The sequence below is a fragment of the Sus scrofa genome, chromosome 11, assembly GCF_054392235.1.
Source record: "Sus scrofa isolate SSC_HxYL_T2T_F1_AM1 chromosome 11, Sscrofa_HxYL_maternal_Yorkshire_Landrace_v2.0, whole genome shotgun sequence".
In the NCBI taxonomy this organism is placed as follows: domain Eukaryota; kingdom Metazoa; phylum Chordata; class Mammalia; order Artiodactyla; family Suidae; genus Sus; species Sus scrofa.
Genome location: NC_139393.1, coordinates 13,939,839 through 13,959,263, shown reverse-complemented (window position 1 = coordinate 13,959,263; position 19,425 = coordinate 13,939,839). Strand labels below are relative to the sequence as shown.

General features: G+C 39.4%; 1 protein-coding gene across 25 annotated transcripts in view; it reads left to right on the top strand.

The window, feature by feature from the left end:
• TRPC4 (transient receptor potential cation channel subfamily C member 4) overlaps positions 1-13,632 on the top strand; it is a 219,838-nt gene extending 206,206 nt beyond the window's left edge. For 24 of the 25 annotated variants that reach the window (XM_084981060.1, XM_084981064.1, XM_084981056.1 and 21 more), the window contains 3 exons: positions 6,953-6,994; positions 7,120-7,209; positions 12,225-13,632. In XM_084981060.1, coding sequence (XP_084837186.1) covers positions 6,953-6,994; positions 7,120-7,209; positions 12,225-12,947 — 855 coding nt within the window. In that variant the 3' untranslated portion in view covers positions 12,948-13,632. 25 annotated transcript variants of the gene reach the window in all.
• Positions 13,633-19,425: the final 5,793 nt, after the last annotated feature.

The following is a 19,425-nucleotide window of genomic DNA, read 5'->3' as shown; positions in this document are numbered from 1 at the left end:
ATTTTCTTCCATTCTGTGGGTTGTCTTTTTGTTTTGTTTAGGGTTTCCTTTACTGGGCAGAAACTTTTCAGTTTGAATAGGTCCCACTTGCTTATTTTTGTTTTCATTGTCAATACTCTAAGAGGTGGATCTGAGAAGACGTTGCCGTTGTTTATGTCAGAGAGTGTGTGGCCTATGTTTTCCTCTAAGAGTTTTACGGTATCTGGTCTTATATCTAGGCCTTTAATCCATTTGGAGTTTATTTTTGTGTATGGTGTTAGGGAGTGTTCCAATTTCATTCTTTTCCATGAGGCTGTCCAGTTTTCCCAGCACCGCTTATTGAACAAGCTGTCCTTTCTCCATTGTGTATTCTTGCCTCCTTTGGCATAGATGAGTTGGCTGTAGGTGCGTGGGTTGAATTCTGGACTGTCTACTCTGTTCCACTGATCTGTATTTCTGTCTTTGTACCAGTACCATACGGTTTTGATGAGTGTTGCTTTGTGGGATAGTCTGAAGTCCGGGAGCCTGATTCCTCCAGCTCCATTTTTCTTTTTCAGGATGTCTTTGGCTATTCTGGGTCTTTTGTGCTTCCAAACAAACTTTAAAATATTTTGTTTGAGTTCTGTGAAAAATGTCCTTGGTCATTTGATAGGGATTGCATTGAATCTGTAGATTGCCTTAGGTAGTTTAGTCATTTTGATAAGATTGACTCTTCCAATCCAGGAGCATGGTATATCTTTCCATCTATTTGTGTCCTCTGTGATGTCTTTCATCAGTGTCTTATAGTTTTCAGAGTACAGGTCTTTTGCCTCTTTAGGTAGGTTTACTCCTAAGGTACTTTATTCTTTTGGATGCAATGGTAAACGGGATTGCTTCCCTAATTTCTCTTTCTGCTCTTTCATTGTTAGTGTAGAGAAATGCCATTGATTTCTGTGTGTTAGGTTTGTATCCTGCGACTCTGCCAAATTTGTGGATGAGCTCTAAGAGTTTTCTGGTAGAGTCTTTAGGGTTCTCTAGGTATAGTATCACGTCATCTGCAAATAGTGAGAGTTTTACTTCTTCCTTTCCAATTTGGAGTCCTTTTATTTCTTTTACTTCTCTGATTGCCATGGCTAGGACTTCCAGAACTATGTCAAAGAGTAGTGGCAAGAGCAAACATCCTTGTCTTGTTCCTGATCTCAGAGGGAATTCTTTCAGCTTTTCGCCATTGAGAATGATGTACACTGTGGGTTTGTCATATATGGCCTTTATTATGTTCAGGGAGGTTCCCGCTATGCCGAATTTCTGAAGGGTTTTTATCAGAAATGGGTGTTGGATTTTGTCAAAGGCTTTTTCCGTGTCTATTGAGAGGATCATATGGTTTTTATTCTTCAGTTTGCTAATGTGGTGTATCACACCGATGGATTTGTGGGTATTCAAGAACCCATGCATCCCTGGGATAAATCCCACGTGAGCATGATGTACAATCCTTTTAATGTATTGTTGGATGTGGTTTGCTAGTATTTTGTGGAGGATTTTTGCATCGATGTTCAGCAGTGAAATTGGCCCGTAGTTGTCTTTTTTGGTGGTATCTTTGTCTAGTTTTGGTATCAGGGTGATGGTGGCCTCACAGAATGAGTTTGGGAGAGTCCCTTCCTCTGCAATTTTTTGAAAGAGTTTCAGAAGGAGAGGTGTTAGTTCTTCTCTAAATGTTTGATAGAATTCGCCTGTGGAGCCATCTGGTCCTGGACTTTTGTTTGTTGGAAGTTTTTTACTCACAGTTTCAATTTCAGTTCTTGTGATTGGTCCATTCATCTTTTCTATCTCATCTTGGTTTAGTCTTGGAAGATTGTACTTTTCTAAGAATTTGTCCATTTCTTCTCGGTTTTCCATTTTATTGGTGTGTAGTTGCATATAGTAGTCTCTTATGATCCTTTGTATTTCTGTGATGTCTGTTGTTCCTTCTCCTTTTTCATTTCTAATTGTATTGATGTGACTGCTGTCTCCTTTTTTCTTGATAAGTCTGGCTAAGGGATTTATCAATTTTGTTGATCTTTTCAAAGAACCAGCTTTTTGTTTCACTGATCTTTTCTATGGCTTTCTTTGTTTCTACTTCATTGATTTCTGCTCTGATCTTTATGATTTCTTTCCTTCTACTAGCCTTAGGTCTTGTCTGTTCTTCTCTCTTGAGCTGCTTTGGCTGTAAAGTTAGCTTGTTTATTTGAGCTTTTTCTTGTTTCCCGAGGTGGGCTTGTATTGCTGTAAACTTTCCTCTTAGAACAGCTTTTGCTGCATCCCATAGGTTTGGGAGTGTTGTATCTTTGTTGTCATTTGCTTCTAGGGATTTTTAAATTTCCTCTTTGATTTCTTCAGTGATCCATTGGTTGTTTAGTAGCATGTTGTTGAGTCTCCACGTTTGGGTTTTTTGCAGATTTTTTTCTTGTTGCTGATTTCCAGTTGTGTAGCGTCATGGTCGGAAAAGACACTTGATATGATTTCAATTTTCTTAAAGGTACCGAGGTTGGATTTGTAGCCCAGGATGTGATCAGTGTTACAGGATGTCCCATGTGCACTTGAGAAGAATGTGTATTCTGCTGCTTTTGGAGGGGATGTCCTATAAATATCTATTAAGTCCATCAGGTTTAATGCATCATTCAGGGCCTGTGTTTCCTTATTGATTTTCTGTCTGGTTGATCTGTCCATTGCTGTAAGTGGGGTGTTAAAGTCCCCCACTATGATTGTGTTATTGTCAATCTGTCCTTTTAAGGTTGTTAGCAGTTGCCTTATATATTGTGGTGAACCTGTGTTGGGTGCGTAGATATTTAAAACTGTTATATCTTCTTCTTGGATTGATCCTTTGATCATTATGGATTGAACTTCCTTGTCCCTTAAAATATTCTTCATTTTGAAGTCTATTTTGTCTGATATGCATATGGCTCCTCCAGCTTTCTTTTGATCCCCATTTGCATGAACTATTTTCTTCCATCCTCTCACTTTCAACTTGTATGTGTCCCTAGAAGTGAAGTGGGTCTCCTGAAGACAGCATATGTATGGGTCTTGTTTTTGTATCCATTCAGCCAGTCTATGTCTTTTGGTTGGGGCGTTTAGTCCATTTACATTTAAGGTAAGTACTGATATGTATGTTCTTATTGCCATTTTATGAGTTGCTTTGGATTTGTTTTTGTTGCTCTTTTTTCTTCCCTTCTTCTCTTGTTCTCTCCTCTTCTGGTTTGATGACTGTCTTTCATGTTGATTTTTCTTTGTTTGTGTATCAATTGTAGATTTTTGGTTTGCAGGTATTCTGAAGTTTTGATGTAAGAGTCTATATGTATATGAGATTGTTTGAAGTTGTTGGTCTCTTAATTGCAAGTTCACCTCCAGGGTCCTGCATTCGTACCCACCTCTTCTCATGATGTCTGATTTTGGTGGTATAACTGCATGGATGATTTTGTATCTTTACTGTATATATACCTTTATGGGTGAGCCTTGTCATTTGTGGAATTTTTGTTTCCTGTGGCTGTCTTCTTTTCTGCCTAGAGAAGTTCCTTTAGTATTTGTGGTAAGGCTGGTTTAGTGTTGCTGAATTCTCTCAGCTTTTGCTTATCTGTGAAGCTGCTGATTTCTCCTTCAAATCTGAAAGAGAGCCTTGCTGGGTCAAGTAATCTTGGGTTAGAGGTTTTTTCCTTTCATCACGCTAAGTGTATCATGCCACTCCCTTCTGGCCTGCAGAGCTTCAGCTGAAAAATCTGCCGATAACCTTATCGGGGTTCCCTTGTATGTTATCTGTTTCTTTTCCCTAGCTGCTTTCAAGATTTTGTCTTTAATTTTGGTCAGTTTGATTAATGTGTGTCTCAGTGTATTCCTCCTTGGGTTTATTTTATAGGGTACTCGTTGTGCTTCCTGGATTTGAGTGAGTGGTTCCTTTGCCATGTGAGGGAAGTTTTCGGCTGTTATCCCTTGGAATATGTTTTCTGTCCCCTTCTCTCTCTCTTCTCCGTCTGGCACCCGTATAATATAGCTCTTGGTGTGTTTCACGTTGTCCCAGGTTTCTCTGAGACTCTCCTCATTTGTCTTCAATCTTTCTTCTCTTTTCTGTTCTGCATCCGTAATTTTTGCTACCCTGTCCTCCACATTGCTTATTTCTTCTTCTGCCTCCTGTATTCTGCTGTGAGCTGCTTCTAGTGGATTTTTTTATTTCCATGATTGTCTTCTGCATCTCTTCTTGTTTCAGTTTTATATCTTGTATCTCTTTGCTCAGTGTTTCCTGTAAGTTATCCCTCTTTGCCAATGTCTTGTATCATCTTCATCATCAAGAGTCTACATTCTTTTTCCTGGATGCTGAGAATCTCCTCATCACTTAGCTGATTTTCTGGGGTTTTTCCTTTCTCCTTCATCTGAGTTACAGCTCTCTGTCTTTTCATTTTTATAGGTATATGGAGTGGTGACCTTTTTGTAATTAATAGAGTTGTAGCCTCTCTTACTTCTGGTGTCTTCCCCCCTGTGGCTGAATTCAGCATGGGGGCTTGCTGTAGGCTTTCTGATGGGAGGGGCTGATGCCTGCCCACTGGTAGGTGAAGCTGATTCTCATCCCTCTGGTGGGTGGGGTTTAGTCTCTGGATGGGATTAGAGGCAGCTATTTGCCTGAGGGGTCTTTAGGCAGCCTGTTTACTGAGGGGTGGGGCTGTGATCCCACCTGGATTGTTGTTTGCCCTGGGGCTCCTCAGTGCTGACTGCTGGGTGGGGCCAGATTTTCCCAAAATGGCCACCTCCAGAGAAAGGCACACTGCTGAATATTCCAGAAAGCTTTGACTCCAATGTCCTTCCCCGACAACAAGCCACATTCACCCCTGTTTTCCCAGGATGTCCTCCAAGAACTGCAGTCAGGCTTGACCCAGATTCCTATGGAGACTTTGCTTTGCCCTGGGACCCAGTGCACGTGAAAGTCTGTGAGCGCCTTTTAGGAATGTGGTCTCCGTTTCCTTCAGTCTCTGTTTCCCTCAGTCCCGGCATGCAAGCCCCACTGGCCATCAATGCCAGATGCTCTAGGGGCTCTTTCTCCCATTGCCAGATCCCCCCACGTGGGTGTTTGATGTGTGCCTCAGAACTCTCACTCCTATAGGTGAGTCTCTGTGAACCAGTTAGCTTCCAGTCTGTGGGGCTTCCCACCCAGGATGTATGGGGTTGTTTATATTGTGTAATCGCCCCTCCTACCTCTTGTGGCCTCCTCTTTGTCTTCTGGAGTATGATGTCTTTTTTATGGTTTCCAGTGCATTTGGTTGAAGATTGCTCAGCCTTTAGTTGTGAATTTTGTTGTTTTCAGGAGAGAAGTTGAGCTCCAGTCCTCCTATTCCATTATTTTAATCTCAACTCCTGAGAATAGGATGCTTCTGCACTTAGCTTTGGCTCCACTCGGTTCCTCCTTCTTTTTTACACCAGCAGCAGAGGCAGTAGCTGAACGGGTGAGCGAGCTGTGCAGGGGTGAGCGTGTGAGTGTGCGCCAGGCTCCGCTTCACTTTCTCCCTCCTGCTGCCTCAGCCCCCGCTGCCACTGCTCACTCACTGCCTCCCACCTCACTAGTGCTGGCAGTCCCTTCTGGACTGGGCGGTGGCGGTCAGCGACGGTGGTTGGGGGGGTGTAGTGGGGGAGGGAGGGTGCCGCTGAGGAGGTGCTGGATCCGGTGGCTGGAGACGGAGGGGCTTGACTGGCCTCTGGGGGGCAGGAGGTGCAGAGACATAGAGTTCTTTGAGGGGCTCTGCAAAAGAGGGGGTAAGAGTCTGAGGGAAAGTGTCTGTCAAGTAGGATGGTGGAGCTGCTGAGGGAGGCAAGGGGGAGGCGCGATGGACAAGCTGGGGGTGGTGTCGGGGGAAAACTTGAGGGGGCATCTATGGTGCTACCTACACCTGGGTCTCCGGCTGCAGCCACGACCCGGCCCTGCCTCAGCCTCAGCCAAGCTATTGTAGGCCACCGGGCTGGGCACACAGCCTCACTCAAGGGCCCCCACCCCCTCCCCCATGAGGCAGAGTCTCTGGCCCAGCCTGGACCGTCCATCCTCCAATTCATTCCTTTTTAATAGAAATTTAGTTTGTTTCTATGTTTTTTTAGATTACATTGGCCAGTTTTCTTCCTTTAGAATCAATACTATTTATTCAACATTCATAAAATTGATATTATGATATTTTCCTAGTATCTTTAGAATACTAGTGAAATTTGCAAATATGAAATTTGTCATTTATTATTTAACTCAATTTATAATAGACTTTTTCAGTTATTAAAAATATTTCTCCATTTAGCATTCCGTAATCACTGCTCTGTGCTAAACCTAGCTCTGCTCCCAAACAGTTCAATCTCTTCAAAATCATAGCTGAGACTCATATTTATTTTTTAAAAATTTAATGAACCCTATCTTTGAGCAGAATCTTTTACTTTATTTTGTTAAATTCAACTATCTAATTAAAAGAGCAATCTTCTCTTAATGTACATCTGCTTGAAATTAAGTGTTGGGGAGTTTGTTGTCTAATAGTGTTCCTGATTACATGTTGCGTATCCTGGCTAAATTCTTAATGTTGCTATGTTCATATTTATGAAGACTTTCAGATTGTTATAATGCTAGATTTTTGTTCCATCAACTTTTTATTTTTATTTGGAGTTTATTCTTGTATTTGATACCTCCCATCTGTGTCTCTTAGCATCACTTCAAGTGATTTGAGATACATACTAAGATTGCATAATTCTCTATTTATATTACAAGAACAATCTTGCCCTCATTAACTTATTTTATGTATTAAATGCCACAGGAATTATAACCCTGAATTTTGTTGTTTTTGGTTCATTCATTCTTTTGATTTATGTGAAGTACTCTCTCTTATTGTCTTTGGTCCAGTAAAATTTGGAGAAATGGGGAAAATATTACTCCTGATTAAAAGAACATGGAATTATTTTACAGAATAGTAAAATATCATTCTAACCGAGAAGTAAACATCCCTTTCCTTTTCAGAGGCGAGCTGCTGATAATCTGAGAAGACACCACCAATATCAAGTAAGTTATTCTTCTATCTTGAAACTTGCATTAAAATAAAACACACCCCCTTCTTTAGAACTGATTCAAGAGATAAATCATATTTATGCACTGAATATCAATTCTGTTGCTTTTAAACGCCTCAGGAAGTCATGAGGAACCTGGTCAAGCGATATGTGGCCGCTATGATCAGAGACGCCAAAACTGAAGAAGGCCTGACTGAGGAGAACTTTAAGGTAACCACTTCCATCTTTGACACCAAAAGAAAATTCACAGAGCATGGAACTGGGTTCAGCAGTTTAAAATCAGAGCTGAAAACTCCACCATGTGTTCCCAGCAAGCCTGTGTGTCTTCTGCTTTTTCAATGAAAGCCCTATTGAATTATACATTTTCAAAAGTGAAGTTTCTTTTCAAAGTGCACTGTTTTCAAATAAACTTAATCTGAAAGATAGAAGGGAACTTATTTGGAGACAGAGAAAGTCCTAACACCTTGTGGCATTCTGATTCCTGATCCCAGACACAGTCTGCTGAGTATACCTTAGTTTTTGAAATTTCAGTCTGATTTCTAAACCTGAACCAATGTGCTGAAAAACAGAAAAACATTCTCTTTGTTCTGCACAGCTTTGGCAGCAGGAGAGTTAAGGTTAAGCTTAACTGTAACTTATAAATATAGCTTTTCTTCCTGAGTTGTTCTTTTCTTTTTTAATTCTATTAGAGGAGATAGATGGAATACCGGAAATATGTATTTCCTCATATCATGTGTATAGAATACCTTTGTTATTTTACATGAGTTTTTAGAGATTTTGGAAGACTGACTAAAGTCAGTAAGACCTGAAAGGCAAAAACAAACAAATTAAAAACCCTACGGGAGATCTTTGACAAAGAAAAACTACAGGCGGGAGAGATTAACCATAAGTAGCAAGCTAGGTAAGAAGAGGGATAAATTGCTTAAAACTTTAAGCACAGATTGAAAGTTGGCTAGGATGCAAAATTTTCTTTGCAGCCACAATATTCATTTTGGAATTAGATGATTCATGATGCTTTGGGAGATCGCTTGGAGGAGATGACTACCACAAAAGCCACCATCAGGTTAGGACTGAGAATTCAGTTGTCCAAAAAGATAAAAGGATCAATCTAGGATATATTGTCTATTGTGAATCGCTTCCCAGGATCTTCTGACTGACCCAACATGTTGGGATAAAATCACCCTCCAAGGAAATAAACAATTGAAAGTAACTGCCAAGTCTTGGAAGGGTAGACTTCCATTAGTTATTTCATTATTTTGTTTGATATCCCTTTGGACAGCAAAATGTCCCCATATTAAACATCTCTTTTAAAAAATGCAATCCTGAGAACATATGAGATAACTGAAAGCATGTGAATATCTTGGAGAGAAAGTGTTTGACACTGTTATCCCAAAGAAACCCAGCATACTCCACTACCCAGTGGCAGAAGAGAAGACACTTCCTGTTTCTTTTTACATCAACCCTAGGAAGTCTCTTTGTTACTAAAGAATTCCAATAGTGAAACTGGGAGACATCAAAGAGATCCAAGTGTTCTTGAGAGAACTGACAATTGTTTTTTTTTTTAATTTTAATTTTTTTTTCCACTATACAGCATGGGGACCAAGTTACTCTTACGTGTATACATTTTTTTCCCTAACTTTGTTCTGTTGTGATATAAGTATCTAGACATAGTTCTCGATGCTACTCAGCAGGATCTCCTTGTAAATCCATTCCAAGTTGTATCTGATAACCCCAAGCTCCCTATCCCTGCCACTCCCTCCCTCTCCCCCCCGGCAGCCACAAGTCTATTCTCCAAGTCCATGATTTTCTTTTCAGTTATAAGTGATATCATATGGTATCTGTCTTTTGTCTTTCCGACTCATTTCACTCAGTATGAGAGTCTGTAGTTCCATCCATGTTGCTGCAGATGGCATTATGTCATTCTTCTTATGGCTGAGTAGTATTCCATTGTGTATATATACACCACATCTTTCTAATCCAATCATCTGTCGAGGGACATTTGGGTTGTTTCCATGTCTTGGCTATTGTGAATAGTGCTGCAGTGAACATGTGGGTGCATGTGCCTCTTTTAAGTAGAGCTTTGTCCCGATATATGCCCAAGAGTGGGATTGCAGGGTCATATGGAAGTTCTATGTATAGATTTCTAAGGTATCTTCAAACTGTTCTCCATAGTGGCTGTACCAGTTTACATTCTCACCAACAGTGCAGGAGGGTTCCCTTTTCTCCACACCCCCTCCAGCACTTGCTATTTGTGGACTTATTAATGATGGCCATTCTGACTGGTGTGAGGTGATACCTCATGGTAGTTTTGATTTGCATTTCTCTTATAATCAGTGATGTTGAGCATTTTTTCATGTGTTTGCTGGCCATCTGTATTATCTTCCTTGGAGAACAGTCTATTCAGGTCTTTTGCCCATTTTTCCATTGGGTGATTGGCTTTTTTGCTGTTGAGTTGTATAAGTTGCTTATATATTCTAGAGATTAAGCCCTTGTCCATTGCATCATTTGAAACTATTTTCTCCCATTCTGTAAGTTGTCTTTTTGTTTTCTTTTGGGTTTCCTTTGCTGTGCAAAAGCTTTTCAGTTTGATGAGGTCCCATTGGTTTATTTTTGCTCTTATTTCTGTTGCTTTGGGAGACTGACCTGAGGAAATATTCATGAGGTTGATGTCAGAGAGTGTTTTGCCTATGTTCTCTTCTAGGAGTTTGATGGTGTCCTGTCTTATGTTTAAGTCTTTCAGCCATTTTGAGTTTATTTTCGTGCATGGTGTGAGGGTGTAATTTCATTGCTTTGCATGCAGCTGTCCAGATTTCCCAGCAATGCTTACAAAACAGACTTTGTTTTTCCCCCTTTTATGTTCTTTCCTCCCTTGTCAAAGATTAATTGACCATAGGTGTCAAGGTTTATTTCTGGGTTCTCTATTCTGTTCCATTGGTCTGTCTGTCTGTTTTGATACCAGTACCACACTGTTTTGATGACTGTGGCTTTGTAATGTTGCTTGAAGTCTGGGAGAGTTATGCCCCCTGCTTGGTTTTTGTTTCTCAGGATTGCTTTGGTAATCCTAGGTCTTTTGTGGTTCCATATACATTTTTGGATTGTTTGTTCTAGTTCTGTGAAAAATGTCATGGGTAATTTGATAGGGATTGCATTGAATCTGTAGATTGCTTTGGGTAGTATGGCCGTTTTTAAATATTGATTTTTCCAATCCATGAACATGGAATGTCTTTCCATTTCTTTACATCTTTAGTTCCTTCAATTAAAGTTTTATAGTTCTTGGCATATAAGTCCCTTACCTCCTTGGGTCAGGTGTATTCCGAGGTAGTTGATTTTTTGAGGTGCAATTTTAAAAGGTATTGTATTTTTGTATTCTTTTTCTAATATTTCATTGTTGGTATTCAGAAATGCGACTGATTTCTGAATGCTAATCTTATATGCTGCTACTTTGCTGAATTTATTAATCAGTTCAAGTGGTTTTGGGGTTGAGTCCTCAGGGTTTGCTATGTATAGTATCATGCCATCTGCATACAGTGACAGTTTTATCTCTTCTCTTCCTATTTGGATGCATTTTATTGCTTTTGGTTGTTTACTTGCTGTGGCTAGGACTTCCAAAACTATGTTGAATAGCAGTAGTGAGAGTGGGCATCCCTGTCTTGTTCCAGATTTGAGTGAGAAGGCTTTCAGCTTTTCTCTGGTGAGTATTCTATTTGCTGTGGGTTTGTCATAAATAGCTTTGATTATGTTCAGGAATGTTGCCTCTATACCCACTTTGGCGAGAGTTTTGATCATGAATGGATGTTGGACTTTGTCAAATGCTTTTTCTGCATCTACTGAGATGATAATATGGTTTTTGACTCTTCTTTTGTTAATGTGGTGTATGACGTTGATTGATTTGCATATGTCGAACCATCCTTGTGAACCTGGGATGAACCCTACCCGGTCATGGTGTATGATCTTTTAGATATGTTGTTGGATTTGGTTGGCTAAGATTTTGTTGAGAGTTTTTGTGTCTAAATTCATCAAAGATATTGGCCAATAGTTTTCTCTTTTGGTGGTATCTTTGTCTGGTTTTGGAATTAGGGTGATGGTGGCATCATAGAATGTCTTTGGGAGTGTTTCTTCTTCTTCAACCTTTTGAGAAAGTCTAAGGAGGATGGGCACCAGATCCTCTTTATATGTTTGGTAGAATTTGCCTGTGAAGCCATCTGGTCCTGGACTTTCATTTGTAGGGAGTGTTTTTATGACATCTTCAATTTCATTTCTAGTGATCAGTCTGTCCAGTTGGTCTGTTTCTTCCTGATTCAGTTTTGGCAGGGTATAAAATTGCAGAATGTTGTCCATTTCTTCCAGATTGTCAAATTTATTGGCATATAGTTGTTCATGGTATTCTTACTGGGTTTTTTTTTTTTTGTATTTCTGCAGTATCCATTGTGATTTCTCCTTTTTCATTTCTAATTTTGTTTATTTGGGTTCTTTCTCTCCTCCTCTTAGTGAGTCTAGCCAGGGGTTTGTCAATTTTGTTTACCTTTTCAAAGAATTGGCTCTTGGTTTTATTAATTTTCTCTATTGTTTTTTGAATCTCTATTTTATTGATTTCCTCTTGGATCTTTATAATTTCCTTCCTTCTGCTGACTTTAGGTCTCTTTTGTTCTTCTTTTCAAAATTCGTGTAGGTAGAGGGTGTAGTTGTCAATTTGAGATTTCTTCTTTTTTGAAGAAGGCCTACATTGCTATGAATTTCCCTCTGAGCACTGCTTTTGTAGCGTCCCATAGATTTTTGAGAGGTTGTGTCTTCATTATCATTTGTCTCCAGGTATTTTTTAATTTCCTTCTTGATTTCCTCATGGACCCACTGGTTTTTTAGTAGCATGTTGTTTAGTCTCCATGTAGTAGGTTTTTCCTCATTTCTTTTCCTGTGGTTGATTTCTAGTTTCATGCCATTGTGGTCAGAGAAGATACTTGAAATAATTTCTGTGCTGTTAAATTTGTTGAGGTTAGCTTTGTGTCCCAATATGTGGTCGATTCTTGAGAATGTTCCACGTGCACTTGAAAAGAATGTGTATTCTGATTTTTTTGGATGTAGTTGAACTGACAATTCTAAACCTAACCACAGCTCTCAAAAAATGACTGAAGACATGTCTGACCCATATATAAAATGAACAAATGATGCTTGCTGATGTTTATTCGTTTAGGTCAGAAACTCTTTTTGTCATTTGAAATTTCACTTAGGAACTGAAGCAGGACATTTCGAGCTTCCGCTTTGAAGTCCTGGGGTTGCTGAGAGGTAGCAAGCTTTCTACTGTACAGTCTGCTCAGGGCACAAAGGAGTCCTCTAACTCAGTGGACTCGGATGAAAAGAGTGATAACGAAGGCGGCAGCAAGGACAGGAAAAAGAACTTCAGCCTTTTCGACTTGACCACCCTGATTCACCCGCGATCTGCAGCTATTGCTTCCGAGAGACATAACATCAGCAACGGGTCTGCCCTGTTGATGCAGGAACCCCCGAGGGAGAAGCAGAGGAAAGTGAATTTTGTGACCGATATCAAACACTTCAGCTTATTTCACAGACGATCAAAACAACATGCTGCTGAGCAAAATGCAAACCAAATCTTCTCTGTTTCAGAAGAGGTGGCTCGTCAGCAAGCTGAAGGACCCCTGGAGAGAAACGTCCAATTGGAATCTCGAGGATTAGCTTCAAGGGGTGACTTGAACATCCCGGGTCTCAGCGAACAATGTATATTAGTAGATCATCGGGAAAGAAATACAGACTCCCTGAGTTTACAAGTGGGCAAGAGAGTGTGCGCCTTCAAGTCGGAGAAGGTGGTGGTGGAGGACACTGTTCCAATCATACCAAAGGAGAAACATACAAAGGAAGAGGACTCTAGTCTAGACTATGATGCAAACCTCTCAGACACGGTCACCCACGAAGATTACGTGACCACAAGACTGTGATGCTGGAAGGAGGAAGTGTTTAGCATCCATAACACACATTTTCTGTAGTGCTCTGGGTGGGGGGAGATGTTTAAACGTTGATTAGCCAATGCTAACTTACACTTTATAGCATTTATCACCTGTGGCATATTAACCTGTAACATTTAAATAAGGCAAAAGCTATCAAAAACCCTTGTTTTGTAGCCTGCTTTTGCTTTCACAATTTGTTTCACAATTTTTTCTGTTGTCATTGTAAAGAAATAAATGCACCTTGTATTCTTGTATTGTTCCAATATCCCACAGGAAATTTTTAGCTCTCTTTTTCAATGAAAACAAATGCAACTTAATACATGTGGTAGGTGACTCCTATAATAGATATTTTTATATGCAAAAAGAGTGTAGCTGAAATATTAGAGCTTTTCATAATTTTTTAGGATCTGTATAGATGGTTACTCAGTAAGGACTTTTCACTCAGCCCTATGGTTTGGCTTTAAAACACAAATATCCAATTATTTCTTAAGAACATGTAAATAATTATCATATACAATTAAAGCAAACAAACCTCCTTCTCACTGATTCAAGGTAAAACACTTAAAATGAAAGTCAGGTGTACTTTCCAGAGTTTTAGGTTGCCCAGTTATTCCTTTCAGTAAGTAAAAGAAATGTTTGTCTTAATAAACGTTGATAATTGATGATTTTAATGAAATTTTGTCCAAAAAATTTTTAAGTTCTTTTTAAGTGACCTTTTTCAGATTCATTTACAAATCAGGATGAGGCTTTGTGAATATGGGAATTTCAAAAATGTGGCAAAAGTTCTCAGTGACAGGAAAAAATAACAATAAATTAGACTAGTTTAAGTACCTTAAAGAGAGATGATTGCATGTTCATAATACCCAGATGAAAATGAATTCATTCTAACAATCTAAAACTAGGCAAAGTTAAATTCTATTTTCAGTCAGTGCAATGTTGTTGTAATTTAAATGAAGTACAAAAAACCTTATAGTTTCCTCTTCTCTCCCCCAGTGACTGGTATATATTTCTTTGAATTAAAATCACTCAAATATCATTATTAATTTTAGCAGTTGGTGTAGATATAGTTTTCCCCATATGACAAATTCTTAATTGCCTTTTTCTTCTATTGTTTACAAGGTAATTTAGCTTCTATTATACTCATTCACTGCACTACTAAAAAGGAAACATTTTCACCTGATGTAAAAAAGGTACTGGCAACTTCTTAAAATTTAAATTATATAACTCTGTCTATCTAAGCTGCCATGGACATAGAAGTTTCTTCACCACAGGCAATCAGCATTTATTTCAAATCACTAGAAACATGCCGAGTTCGTTTTACTCAAGAAATTACTTCCATGGGGGTTCCCATAGTGGCACAGTGGAAACGAACCTGACTAACACCCATGAGGATACAGGTTCAATCCCTGGCCTCGCTCAGTGGGTTAAGGATCTAGCGTTGCTGCGAGCTGTGGTATAGGTTGCAGACACGTCTCATATCCCTCGTTGCTATGGCCATGGTGTAGGCCAGTGGCTACAGCTCTGATTTGACCCCTAGGCTGGGAACCTCCATATGCCACGGGTGTGGCCCTAAAAAGACAAAAAAAAAAAAAAAAAAGAAAGAAAAAAAAAAGAAAATTACTTCCATGGACAAATGGACTAGACAAATTGTATGTGACTTAGCATTGACTGAAAACTGCATAGTATTACAAAGCGCAGTTTCTGATTACCATGCATCAAAGATAAGAACTAAGCAGTAGCAGTGCCAGCCACTGTTTCATATGCTACATGTGTACTAACACACTTGTACGGCTCACAACACTCTGCTTAAGTAGCCACCATCCTCACCCCCACTTCTTCAGGCGAGGAAGTTGAGGCAAGGCCTGAGGTGAGGTTCACAGCTAGTGATGAAGCAGTGATGAGTCCTTCAAGGCCATGCCCTTACCCACTTTACTGCACTGCACCTCAACGACCAACAAAAAACAATGTGCACACAGAGGGGTCACTATCACCGCTTCTGAAATGTGCTATAGTTTGAGAGAGAATGAACTCCAAACATTTGTGTTCCTTCTTGTAAAGCAAAAGGAACACGCAAAATTAAAGATGGAATGGATGTGATTCTTTATATTATAGAGGTTAACAGATTTCTTTAAATGCCTATGTTATGGGATATCAGAATTCAATTCGAAATATTAGATTTTAGTTTTTGAGAAAGCCAGAATCACTGAGATACTGCTCATTCCTAAATCTGGATTTTGTCCTAGGAATTTAGGAAGGGGGCAGAAGTTTAGAGAAACACAGTAAGCCTAACTAACGTTCTTACTGGTTTAGGAACACCTTGATGTGACATATGTTAAGAGTCACTGGGAGATGGTGGAGTATGCAAGCTGTTCTCAGTCACACATACAGTAGAGGGGAAATGCAGTACAATGCTCAATGCTTGATTCCTTTTTTGCCTCTTCAGTTGTGTGTGTGTGTGTTTCCCCCACGGCGAAGATCATATATATTGCTAAGATACATGCTTTACCAGAAACTGAATTTCAGATTTCCCCTGTTTCTTCCAATACCACCACCAACAGTAAAAGCACCCCCCCCCTTACCCAGTAGTAGCTTCTTTTTGTCAGAGGTTAGGGTGCTGGTGTTTTACAGGTGAACATGGTTATACTGAGGGTGTCTTCGGAGCAGGTAACACCCTGCCTTTCAATGTCTGGACATGATGTTTTCTAACAAGCCTCAGAGGTCACTGACAGAGGCATTTATTTAAACAAAATATTGGATATCGCTTGTATTAGATATACTTCCAAACATGCAGTGCTATTAGGTAGCATTAATGAAGAGGAACAGTGAGGAAAGAATAAGAAAACATAAAACAAGAGCAGGTTTGCAAAGTAAAAGGATGATTTTTGAAGTTTTTAAATGAGTAATTTGGGATTTATTTCCATTTTTATTCATATTGCTATCTACAGAAATCCCTTAACACCAGAAAGAGATTTGACCCCACATTTTGATGTGTATAATGTTGCTTGTGTTTCAAGCCCTCTTAATCTTGTTGTTGCTCATTTTACTTATATATTGCCATGATTGGGTGGGAGAGGGTCTAGAAAATTCAGCATAACTTTAATAGAATTATGTTCAATTCATAGCCCTTCACTTATCATAAATGTGTTTTAGAAAACCCATTTACAAGAAAGAATGCTATAAAGATGCACCTTGCCATTTGTGATAGATGTATTCCTAGAAATATCTGTGTAAATAAATCTATTAACTTCAGAAAGGAACAAGCTATGTAAAAAAAAATGGTGGTGAATTATTTTGTAAAATGATGAATTATTTTTTAAAGTAATAATCTTCCTCAAACTGTAACTGTTTCATAAGTTGGATATTTGTATATCAAAATTTCTTAGATATTTTATTTATGGGCTGGCAATTAAAATACTGCAAAAGCATACTCATTTTCTTGCCTTGACCTGGATGGCAACTTGACATACTTCAGTAACCAAGCATACAAACCCAAACAAAGAAATTTCTTGGGTAACTACTGGAGTGTAAAGAAAACTTTGGTGACAAGGGTAGTAAACATATATTATTCTCAAAGAAGTAGTCAATTTTTCAGCCAAGATAGAAGGAACATGGGTAACCAGTGACATCAAAATACACTTTTCTACTATTCATAATCCTTGATAATTCTGTGATCTAATTGAGTGAATGGCTGTCCAGTCCCATGACTTTTGACTTTTGGTGGAAGACCAGACATCAAGTATTGAAATCCATTCATTCTCATTTATTTGCGTGTGGGGTTTTTTCGGGCCACACCCGCATTATAGGGAAGTTCCCAGGCTAGGGGTCGAATCAGAGCTGTGGCTGCTGGCCTATACCACGGCCACAGCCACAGCAACATGGGATCCAAGCCACGTCTGTGATCATCTACACCACAGCGCACAGCAACGCCAGATCCTTAAGCGACTGAGTGAGGTCAGGGATCAAATCCGCATCATCATGGATACTAGTTGGACTCCTTTCTGCTCTACCAAACAGGAACTCCCATTTTCAGTTATTTGTGCATTGTATTTGCAACAGAACCTTCTAAAGTTTAGACATCTGCCGGATTAAACAGTTTAGGTAGTACCCCTAAAAATCAGCCTGGCAAAACCCATCCATATGTCCCTATCAATATATTTACAATGACTCAAACTTTTAAAAAGCCAAATTCATTAATATATTTTACAATTTTGAAAATAATTTATTCAGCTTAGCTTTATTATGTTTCTTTCTTGGCTTAAATTCTCCAAATTTCAAACCTTCCAGTAACCGTGGAATTTAGAAATTTAATATAGTTACCAGTTACCTAAATTTAACTTTAAAAATATTATTGTAATTACTTTACAATATACTATAGTACATTTTATTTATGTAGGGCCATCACATGACTTTTTTTAAAAAATTGAAAACCGTATTAAATAAAGTTCTCCATACATAACTGGAGAAATTAAGGCTCAGGGCATGTATGGTGATTTTCCAAACTTGCCCAGCTATTCAGTGGTTGAGTTAGAGCTTAAAGAAAAAACTCTTCATCCAGATATTCTGAGAAGACATCTGGTCATAAAAGTCTTGGCTAATGAATTTTTATTTTTGTGGAATTTTGTCTTCCTTGCCCTCTTCTTCAGAAGAAAATATTGATAGTTGTTTAAGTTTTCCACTGCTAAACTTTAGAATTAATATCATATGACCTTTTTCTCTACTAACTTGTGTTCACACATTTTTCTAAAAGCTGATATCCTACTGTTCTCTAAAAATACACTGTTCATTATTTTCACTTCGACCTGTAGATTTTCACAATTCTATATGCATACTGGTGATAATAAAATGCACTAATATTAAAGCTTCTTAACTGAAAAATAATACAGCTGGAAAACATGAAGCGGAACTAAGACCGAGACCATGGGACCAAGGCTAGATATGGCCATGCTATCAGCATGCGAGCTGACAAACAAACTTACAAGTAGCAAAACTATCAGTTTCCATTAGACCTGCCATCCAGGTATGGTAGCTACTATCCACATATGGTTACTAAGCACTTGAAATGTGCCTATAAGTGTAAAACACACAAAGATTTCAAAGATGTGGTACAAAAACAACATAAAATCTTATTAATATTAATACTGATTACATGTTGAGATGATAGTAATTTGCATGCGATGGATTAAAATATACTAATTATGTTAGTTTCCAGTTTCTTTTAACTTTTCAATGAAATAACAAGAACATTTAAAAATACATAAGTGTCCCACCAAATGGACTGGAAATCTTAAAAAAGATATCCTACTCCAGAAGAAAAAGGGGAGGCCACATCAAGAGGTAGGAGGGGCGATTACACAATATAAACAACCCCATACCTCTAGGGTGGAAAGCCTCACAGACTGGAAACTAACTGGTTCACAGAGACTCACCTACAGGAGTGAGAATTCTGAGCCATACATCAAACTCCCACGTGTGGGGATCTGGCACTGGGAGAAAGAGCCCCTGGAGCATCTGGCATTGAAGCCAGTGGAGCTGTACACAGGAGCTCCACGGGACTGGGGCAAATGGAGACACAATCCTTAAAAGGCACACACAACATTTCCGAGCACTGGGTCCCAGGGCAAAGCAAAGTCTCCATAGGAATCTGGGTCAAACCTGACTGCAGTTCTTGGAAGACATCCTGGGAAAACAGGGGTGAATGTGGCTTATTGTGGGGAAAGGTCATTGGAAGCAAAGCTCTCCGGAATATTCAGCAGTGTGTCTTTCTCTGGAGGTGGCCATTTTAGGAAAATCTGCCCCCCCCCACCACCACCCGGCAGTCAGAACTGAGAAGCCCCAGGGCAAACAACAATTCAGGTGGGATCACACTCCACCCCTCAGTAAACAGGTTGCCTAAAGACCCCTCAGGCACACAGCTACCTCTAATCCAATCTAGAGACTAAAGCCAACCAACAGAGGGATTAGAATCAGCTTCACCTACCAGTGGGCAGACATCAGCCCCTCCAATCAGAAAGCCTAGAGCAAGCCCCCATAAAGACTTCAGCCACAAGGGGGGAAGACACCAGAAGTAAGAGAGGCTACAACTCTATTAATTACAAAAACGTCACCACTCCATATACCTATCAAAATGAAAAGACAGAGAGCTGTAACTCAGATGAAGGAGAAAGGAAAAACCCCAGAAAATCAGCGAAGTGATGAGGAGATTCTCAGCATCCAGGAAAAAGAATGTAGACTCTTGATGATGAAGATAATGCAAGACATTGGAAATAAACTGGAGGCAAAGAGGGATAACTTTCAGGAAACACTGAGCAAAGAGATACAAGATATAAAACTGAAACAAGAAGAGATGCAGAAGACAATCATGGAAATAAAAAAATCCACTAGAAGCAGCTCACAGCAGAATACAGGAGGCAGAAGAGGAAATAAGCAATGTGGAGGACGGGGTAGCAGAAATTACGGATGCGGAACAGAA